At 34.0% G+C, this 10,222-nt stretch overlaps 3 protein-coding genes across 3 annotated transcripts; all 3 read left to right on the top strand.

The window, feature by feature from the left end:
* The first annotated feature begins 204 nt into the window (after positions 1–204).
* LOC109100618 (chemokine XC receptor 1-like) lies at positions 205–1,799 on the top strand. The gene is made up of 2 exons (XM_019114058.2): positions 205–339; positions 619–1,799. The coding sequence occupies exon 2, from the start codon at positions 638–640 to the stop codon at positions 1,727–1,729; it is 1,092 nt and encodes a 363-aa protein (XP_018969603.2). The 5' UTR covers positions 205–339; positions 619–637; the 3' UTR covers positions 1,730–1,799.
* A 2,811-nt stretch (positions 1,800–4,610) lies between these two features.
* On the top strand, positions 4,611–6,743 carry LOC109100617 (chemokine XC receptor 1-like). The gene is made up of 3 exons (XM_019114057.2): positions 4,611–4,765; positions 5,405–5,434; positions 5,569–6,743. The coding sequence occupies exon 3, from the start codon at positions 5,569–5,571 to the stop codon at positions 6,736–6,738; it is 1,170 nt and encodes a 389-aa protein (XP_018969602.2). The 5' UTR covers positions 4,611–4,765; positions 5,405–5,434; the 3' UTR covers positions 6,739–6,743.
* Positions 6,744–6,766: 23 nt separating this feature from the next.
* On the top strand, positions 6,767–9,883 carry LOC109100619 (chemokine XC receptor 1-like). The gene is made up of 2 exons (XM_019114059.2): positions 6,767–7,141; positions 8,107–9,883. The coding sequence occupies exon 2, from the start codon at positions 8,112–8,114 to the stop codon at positions 9,132–9,134; it is 1,023 nt and encodes a 340-aa protein (XP_018969604.1). The 5' UTR covers positions 6,767–7,141; positions 8,107–8,111; the 3' UTR covers positions 9,135–9,883.
* Positions 9,884–10,222: the final 339 nt, after the last annotated feature.

Raw genomic sequence — 10,222 nt, 5'->3', positions numbered from 1 at the left:
TTTTAAGTTTTTTTTTTTTATTATTATTTTTTTTTTTTTTTTATAATACATTTATCCCAATCCATATTTAATATATACTAACACCAACTCAGTGTGGTGTTTATTCATCTTTCTTTATTCAAGTGCAAGGCCCCTCCAGAACTTGCAAGTAAATGTATGCTATAAAGGAACAGAAAATAGGACAGGGTTTTGATTTTGAGGACGGGGAATCTGAGCATCATTTACTCGTGGGTTGTACTCTTTATACTGATACTCTACTAACAGTCATCTAGAAAGTTTCATAGTTTTTAGATTGTCTGCAATCAACCATTAATATATTCTCTGGAGAATTTCACAAAGGTAAGTGAAATGCAGAAGACAGATTATGAATTCCACTGAGATATTATATTTTTGTATGATATAAGAAATATTAGATTTGCATTAATGTTATGTTCTCAATATTTCTGAAGTGCGTGTGAAAAATATGTGAAATAATTATCAATGCAAATTTCTCCAGCTGGTTAATATTTAATATTTGAGATAAGTTCAGATAGATAGATATAGCTGTTTTTTTTTTTTTATCATATGTGAAATGTATTAGGAATTTCTGAGTGAAATTTTCCCCAATTCTTTTTTCAGTGTACATGTATGCATCAAGATGATAATCCAATCATTGACTGAAAATCTGTATGAAATATCTGACATTTTTGACTATCCTGATTACAATTCTACCAATATAAGTTTTGGAGATGACATCTGTATCAAGACAGATGTTATCCAGTTTGGGAAAGCCGTCACCCCAGTCATTTTCCTCATCGTCGTTCTGCTCAGCTGTTTGGGAAACACATTGGTTTTGTGGGTCCTCGTGAAGTATGAAAATCTGAAATCCCTCACCAACACGTTTCTGTTAAATCTGGCTCTCTCTGATCTGATTTTCACCTTTGGCCTGCCCTTCTGGGCCTACTACTACATGTATGGTTGGACTCTTGGAGATCCTGCTTGCAAAGCAGTTAACTTTGTGTTCTACACGGGATATTACAGCAGCATCATCTTCCTGACGGTTCTGACTGTCCACCGCTACATGGCCGTGGTTCATCCCATGTCGGTGGTCATGTTTAGGAAGAGCCTGCATTGCTACGCGACATCAATTGTCATCTGGATCATCAGTCTCTGTGCTGCCATCCCACAAGCCAGGTTCAACAAGGTTGTAAACAACCACTTTGATGCATTCATGGAGACCCAAAACAACGGCAATAATGTAGTCCTGCTCTGTGATTTTGATGGTGAAATTAACTGGAAATTGGCAAGTACATACTTGCAAAATTCTTTCTTCGTTATCGCTTTTGTGATCATTGCTTTTTGCTACACTGTGATCTTGGGACGGCTGCTTCGACCAACATCTCACACTCGTAGAAAGACAGTGCAGCTCATCCTCTTCATAGTGGTGTTTTTTTTCTTGGGATGGGGGCCATACAACATGGCAATATTTCTGGACTCTCTGATCGCATGGAAAATCTCTCCTTTTAGTGATTGTGAGCTGAGTGAATCTATAGACTATTGGATGCACATCTCTCAGATGGTAGCTTTCTCACACTGCTGCCTGAATCCTGTGTTTTATGTTTTCATGGGGATAAAATTCAGAAACCACTTGAAGAAAATCTTACAGACTTTCTGTAAGAACAACACAGAGCCTCAGAATCGACACAGCAGGCTCGTTTTCTCCACTGGTGAAGAAATATTTATGTATTAGCTTTCTATGCTTAAACAAACTCTCTGTGGGTTTGAACAATGCATGTACTGATTTTCAGCAACAAAATAAATGCAATTTAAAGTGTCTGTGCAATAAACTGATTCGATTACTGAAATTGCATGTAAAAAGCTCTAAAAATCTGTGACGCAATCTTACATAAAACTTTGTTATATACCGGGCATATTCCGGACCACAAGACATAATGGTAACGGCATGCAGCACCATTTTACCATTTCTAAGTTTAGTGAGCAGTGCTTAAAAACAACAAAGCTGTTCACACCACCAGCTCTCAGGGCAGTTTATTGTAATAAACTTTCATCGTTATATCCTCTAATATTTTTTAACCCAGAGCCAAATGTGATTCAAGCCCTTCCCATGTGCATTGCTTCTCTATAAAGATACTAAAGCGCCATTAACAGAAGCATAAACACAGTGAGCAGCAAAATAGATCGATACATTTGCTAAAGCAATGAAGAAAACAACAATGCTGCAAATATAGTTATTTTTACCTATCATACATAACGTATATGACTCTGACCGTTCAAAACGTGACATCTTAATTTAGCATTATTAATCAGTATGTTAAGAGCATTTTAAAATAAACATATAATTACTGAATTTGTAGATGGCATGTAAAGACATCATAAACACTGAAGTTACTGGTTAACTGTTTTCTGCACATGATATAAAAAATATATAAAATATATACAAATGATCCAGACTTCAAGAGGAAAACTCTGAACCCCCATAGAGTATCTTTTCTGTCACATGGCCTTCTGCCTTAAATATGTACAGTATTTATATGTAAATACTGTAATAGTTATATATATATAATAATATATATAATAATATAATAATAATTATATATATATATATAATAATAGTTATATATATATATATATATATATATATATATATATATATATATATATATATATATAATATTTTTAAAAAATATAGTTATATATATATATATATATATATAAAACATATATACATATATATGTATGTGTTTGTATCAATTAGCATCAATTATGAATGTATAAAAGAAAGCACATGTACAGTAAAATGAAAATAATTTTAACAGAGTAAATGTATATAACAGGAGTATTCAATTAAAGAGGTCTTGTATCAATATTTCCTTTCCACCGAACACCAGTAACACAGTCAAAAATAGTATATATATATGTGTGTGTGTGTGTGTGTGTGTGTGTGTGTGTGTGTCTGTGTGTGTGTGTGCAGGAAAATTCTCAGAAGCAACTGGCCTGTGGCTCTGAGTACCCAATATCCAGACTATTTTTGACTGCGTTACTGGTGTCCTCTGGAAAGGAAAAACTGATACAAGGCCTCTTTAATTGAATACTCCTGTTATATACATTTACTCTGTTAAAATTATTTTCATTTTACTGTACATGTGCTTTCTTTTATACATTCATAATTGATGCTACAAATGATGAACAGATAAATTGGTGTTTATATACAGTAGTGAACATGTTAGCTCTTTACTGCATTTGTTAACTTTAAACAACATAATGGCTTGTATACATGTTTTTAACATTATTTGCATTTTCCCAATTGGATTAATTGATTTTAGATAAGCAATTTTAATATATATATATATATATAAATGTAAAATGAAATTGGTGTGTGTGTGTGTGTGTGTGTGTGTGTGTGTGTGTGTGTGTGTGTGTGTGTGTGTGTGTGTGTGTGTGTGTGTGTGTGTGTGTGTGTGTGTGTGTATATCTATATACGAAATTTAACATTTTCAAGCATTTTATGTGTGAAACTTAAACTGAGTGAATCATTATCGTTTATCCTTCAATTTATTAATAAATTAATAATTGATTAATAATTGATTTATGAATGTTTTAGAAACCATATGTATTTATTATTTCACTGCAAAACTATGCCTAACTTCTGTCATTACTGTAACTTTTGAGTCACAGACAATGAAAAGAAATTGCACCCAACCACATTGCCGCTGGTTTCCTGATAAACAGTGGTTTTTTGATCTATAACTGGGGTCTCAACTTCTCCTTTCGAAGCCTTTCCTAAGCAACTTTGTTCACTCTTATAAATAAGACACAATGCTGTCACTTTTAAAAGTATATATTTTTGTCTAAATTATTCATATTAGTACCTTTTGAAAGGGTACCGCTGCCCACTTCTCCGGGTGTGTGTTTACGGTGTGTGTGTGTGCACTTGGATGGGTTAAACTACAGAGAGTTTGGTACCTTTTTTTTTTTGACTTTTGAAATTTGAAATATGCAAGCGAGAAAAAAAAAAAAGAAGAAGAAGAAGAAAAAAAAAAAAAAAAGGACATTGCATGAGATAAACTTGTTAGTATGTATGACCACCATGGTAAAAAACCTAATCAGGAAACATCTGTCAGGATACATAAACCAACCCTAATCTTAAAATTATGCCAGTATAGTGTGAGTTCTGTTTTGTAACTAAATAAATGCAATGAAAAATGCCTGCATGTTTGCTCTGGCCTCATGTTCTCATTGAGGTTTCTATGAGTGTTTCCTGCAAGTAACTTTGATCAACAAACATCTTTGCATCTGTGTATTTCACATTATGTGCTTCTAAAAGTGAAATATTTTTCCAATGAGATTTTTTACATAATAATAATAACAATAATAATAATAATAATAATAATAATAATAATAAACTGTTTATGATTAAATAATCACTAATAAAATTTGCCAAAGATCATTAACTGATATATTTACAGACTTGGCAACTTGAATTCTTTTAAAACATTTGCATGAACTATTCACTGACTAATGTTGGTGAGCTTTGGTTCTGTCAATACTTTAATGAGTCATCAAAAATTTAAATACATTTTACGCAGCAGCATTTCTGCTAATTCCTCATACTTGCAGCTGTTCATATGAATTAGTTCACCACACCACTTTGACACTTAAGTCATATGTGGTTGGCTGATTCAGAGTGTTCTTTTTTTTTTGGTATGTGTTTTTGGTTTATCAAATGGTCTGGAAATAACTCAGGACGAGAGTAAAGTTTGCTCAGGTGAATTATTTTACTTTAATATGTATGCTTTAATATGGAAAAAGTGCAGTATTGTTAATAAATTGTCTGTGTTTTCAATGTGCAGACTAAAAAGGTGTTTATTTGTAAAATAATGACTGTTGTGAAACTGCAAGATAATCAAAAATAATAAATCAAACATACTTTTCAAATGTAGATGACCGAGTTAGTTCTTCATATGACAATGTGTTCAGGATGCATTTTATCGATAGCATTTTTAAAACATTAATAATTTTTAATAAATTTTAACTTTTATGCATTTAGTATTATTGTTTAATATCGAGTTTTAGAACAATTGTTTAGAAAGGATTGTTTTTACTGCCTCTAAAATGACCGAAAAGTCATTACAAGTCTGTACTTTTGCGAGAACTGTTTAAAATTCATATTTTATTGAAATGGAAAAAGAAGAAGGCTAATGCTAAAATTCTCAATAAATATCCAAATATGAATATATCTGGCAACTGGCCAAAAGGCTTTTAAACTTCTCAGAAAACACATGCTGCAATGCCAAGCCAGTCTCGGTTTATTCATTGTGAAACTGCATGCATTAGCAAAAGGAAATGACAACACTAACAGAAGTGTGATTTCTATTGTCACTTTTTTTTTATTTTCCTTAAGCAGTTATACAACCCAGTCAACCAAGACCTTGAGGTAGGCATTTCATGTCCTTTCATTCTTACTCTAGCTGCATAGCTTTTTGACTATGATTGCTTGATTTGAAATTTTCCACATCATGCAACTATCAGAAAGTCCACTGTGGTAAAATGCATTTATTTTTATGCTAGATGGAGGCGTCCAACTCTACCAGCAGCTATGATACGAATTACTCATATACGTATGATGATGTGCTAATCTCAATGTGTGAGGTCGACGACTATAAAATGACCACTGGCGTGTGCTACGCCACAATCTTCTGCCTCAGCATCCTTGGAAATGGCTTCCTTGTGTGTGCGCTCACCTGCTACGAAGACCTGAAAAGGGCTACCAACCTTTTCATGTTCTGTTTGGCTCTTTTTGACCTTCTGTTCACACTGACATTGCCTTTCTGGTGCGTGGAGCTTCTTCATCATTGGGTTTTTGGTGACGTCGCCTGCAAGATCATGACCGGGGCCTATTTTGTAGGCATCTATGGAAGCCTTATCCTCCTCACGGCCATGACCCTCGACCGTTTTGTTGTGATTGTGGTCAGAAACAACTGGCTAACACGGAGTCGAAGGCTCAAATTTTCAAAATTTGCCTGTGTTGGTGCCTGGATCATAAGTTTGATTGCTTGTCTGAGAGATTCAATAGCTGCAAATGCACAAATAGATCATATCACGACATACTCTTGTGAAAGCACCAGTACGCATGATGAAAAGGCTGGATATTATGCACAACTCATTCTGCTGTTCCTCGTACCGTTTGCAGTCATTGCTTTCTGTTACACCAAAATCCTTATGACCCTCATGTCAACGTCGAACAGGCAGAAATACAGGACTGTGATACTGGTGCTGTGCATTGTTATAGCTTTCTTCATATGCTGGGGGCCGTATCATATCATCATCGTGCTGATGTCCATCTATGAATTTGATTCCTGCGAACATTATAAGCTGCATGTTGCGTTTATCATCTGCAGGATTCTGGCATTTTCTCATTGCTGCATAAACCCAGCGCTGTATATTGTCAGAGGGAGGTACAGAAATCTCTTGTCCAGCTTATTGTTCTGCTCTCCTGAACTCAGGCTGTCGGGGCTCTACAGAAGGCCAACGGATCCCAGCGACTCCAGGATTAATCCGTACACGATTGATGGAGCTCGAGAAAATTGTGAAGTGCAACAAACACAAATTGTAGAGGAACACACTGAAAACACTGTAAAAATGGAGACCATAAACATGATGAATTTATTTATTCCCAGAAAAAAAAAAAATGTATTGATAGAATGGTCAGTTATGTTTTATTTTAGTTCCCCCCCTTAAAATGATTTTGAGGATGTTACAAATATTTAGACTTCACTTCACTCACTTCACTTGGTATAACCACCAAGAAAACTGTAACACACACACACACACACACTCACACACACACGTGTATATATGTTTTAGAACATTTGAAGCAATACTCCAGCTTTGCCGTTTGTTTATCACTGTATTAGAAGTTTAAGAAGAAATTGGAAATTGTTAATTCTGTTTTGTTTAACGATTTACTTTACGATGAATGTATCTGTTAAAGAAGATATGTGTTAATGTGTTTGATGTTAATAAGTGGGCTGGACGTTCATGTGCTTGAAGGAAGGAACGTGCAAAACATGTATGATTTCTTCAGTGTCTCTATGAGAGACAACAGCGATATTTCAAGGAACAAACCACCACAGCAACCAAGGTATTTCTTGTATTACATTTTTCTTTCAAATCTCTTTTTCTTTCTTTCACATCTCTTTCTCTTTCTTTCATATATCTTTGGGTATGCATTTCTGATTTCTTATTTCTAATCATTCAAAAATGTATAAAAGTCATTATTTACAGTAGCACCATAGCATTTGTCCATATGAATCATGTGTCAGTTTCCAAATCATCTGAAGTCAAACGGAACCTTTATATAAGGAATAGGTTTGTATTTTTTCCCTAAAATCTGTGTTTACTAATTCTGTTCGTCACACAAAACTATTTCATAACTTCAAAAGATTTGGCATTTCATCATAAAGGTCGGTTTATAGTGATTTCATTCATTATGAATAATCATTGCGTGGAAAGAATTATGTAAAAAAAAACTTTAAAATGTATAATTTTATACATATTTTTTTTCCCAAAACAATATAAACATATATGTTTATGTTTATATAGTTTTTTTTAATTATATATGTGTGTGTGTATATGTGTATATATAATCTATATATATATATATATATATATATATATTATATATATATATAAATACAATTTTAAAAATAAACAACTTTTATTGGCATCTGTGGTTCCATGAAGAACCTTTCCATTCCACAAAAGGTTCTTTTTATATAGTGGAAAATGGTTCTTTAAATTATTTAAATGTTATTCAGACTAATAAATAAATAAATAAATAAATACATGTAAAAAAAAAAAAAAAAAATGAAGAGAGAACTATTCACTGAAAGCTTCCAAAGAAAAGTTCTTCTATTGCATCACTATGAAAACCCACTATTTTGAAACCCTTATTTTTAAGAGAGTATTGAATATATATATATATATATATACTGTTGGGTGAACTTTAAAAGTGGGCTTGACTAATTGTTAACATTTTTATATGATGTTTTTCTAATATGATCTTTATGCATTATTTTTAACATTATTCAATCTGTCTTTCTACAGACGATATGATGCATGGAGAGACTTTGCACGAGGTCTCCAATATCAGCTATGATTATGACTACACATATGATTATCCTTTGGTTACATTAGAGGAGGAGAATTTTTCGTTTAGGATAATCAACGCCATTTGCTACAGTCTTATCATCTGCATCAGTCTACCCGGAAACAGCTTTTTGCTTTGGGTGGTCTTGAAGAAAGTGGGTTTGAGCAGCTCTGCTGACTTCTTGCTCCTCCATCTGACAGTGTCCGACCTCATCTTCACCTTCACGCTGGTTCCCTGGACCGTTAATCACATTTGGGGATGGATTTTTGGAAATCTGGCCTGCAAGCTGTTCACCTGGGGCATCTTTTTGGGCCTGTACAGCTACATGATGTTCCTCACAGTCATGACAGTCCATCGATATGTGGCGGTGGTGTATCCTGTGTTCGCTTCATCTGTAGGGAATCGTAGCAGACTTTACACACACATCTCGTCTGCTGTGGCGTGGTTGATCTCTGTAGGCTTCAGTCTGCCTGAAATGATCTTCTCTGAAACTATGGATGGTCCTGATGGTGTATTTTGCATTCCCAACTATAACTCAATGTTTATGGAGTTGTTTGGATACTTCTCTCAGATAATTCTCTTTTTCCTGTTGCCATTCCTGGTTATAGTGTTCTGCCACACACGGATGGGATTTGCTATCCTTCAGAGTCGCATCCGAAGCAGAAATCACGCCATATGCATCATCTTAAGCATCGCCGTGGGATTCTTCATCTGCTGGGCACCGTATAACATCTTCCTCTTCCTTTTGTCCTTGAGGTCTTTAGATGTTTTTACATTGAGGGAAAGTGTTTGGGAGATCATCTACTGCTTCACTCACATTCTAGCATATTCCCACTGCTGTCTGAATCCACTCGTCCACATCTTCGGAGGGAAGAAGTTCAGGAATAACCTGCCATGGAGCAGAGGTTTCCATCGGCTCTCGCAGAGGTTCAGCACGCAAACATTCAGCAATCTGAGCAGCTTCTCGGGCCAGTTTCATCTCTGATTATGTCAAAGTTCAAGTGTCATGACGTCATTTTGTGGCAGCTCTAAAGTGAGTTTTTATTATTCATCAATAGTTTTTATTAATCAACAATAAAAAAAAAACAAAAAAAAAAAACATCCAAGAGTGAAAGGAGAAAAGACAGAAAACCATGAGGTTCTGTTTTATGGTTCTTCCTGTCACATGATAACAATGGTTTTATGAATGTTTATTTCTGATGGTTTAACAATGGTTTAATGGTTGTTTCTTAATGTAAAAAAAAAAAAAAAAAAAAAAAAAAAAAAATTACCAAGTAAAAGGTAATACAAATATTTTTGTACCACTCAGACTTCTTAATAATTATTTTTACAAATATTTTTCTTACAAATATCATCATCAGTAATATCAGAAAGTTTTTGGGGTTATTGCATTTGACAGTCTGAATTATCTTTATATGTCATAAAGTCAAAATATATAGGCCTATACAAATATATTGAGTAAAAACCTTGAGACACAGCCTTTTTATTATTATAAAAAAAATTCATACCTAATGTCTTCCTAATGTCTTTCTTTTTTTAAAGAATCTAAGGAATTTCTAGAACCAAACTACATATTTAGCCATTAAACATATTTAGCCCCCAAACTATCAAATTGCTTAGATTTAAATAACTGAAAACGTGTTTATCATAAAAGTGTACTGAAGTAATTGTCTGTATGAATGTATTGAATGTATTTTTACATAACTTAATAAATCTAGAAAATGTTTTTAAAAAGAGTCACATCATTACATGTATTACAGTTTTGTAATATTTGTGCGCTTGAGGGTGTTGAGTTTGGAGAAGTCCTCATCTACACGACTGTAATGAAATGTGTCATGAAAATTCCTGAAAGAGGAACAGAGACAAAAAAAAAAAAAAAAAAAGCTGATGGAAAACCACGTGTGATACCAGAATGCGGAAAAGGAATTTTCCACTGTGCAGTAAAAGAAATAATGAGAAAATGTTAGTAAGCCTCAGTCTTGGATGCAAATGAGCTTCAGGAGGCGTAATTCCGCCAGTGTCCGTTAGGTGGCAGTAGTGGTCAACAAGTGAGACGTTCATGCGCTTTATAGC

Source organism: Cyprinus carpio, chromosome A2 (assembly GCF_018340385.1).
Source record: "Cyprinus carpio isolate SPL01 chromosome A2, ASM1834038v1, whole genome shotgun sequence".
Lineage (NCBI taxonomy): Eukaryota > Metazoa > Chordata > Actinopteri > Cypriniformes > Cyprinidae > Cyprinus > Cyprinus carpio.
This window is presented reverse-complemented; position numbering and strand designations above follow the sequence as displayed.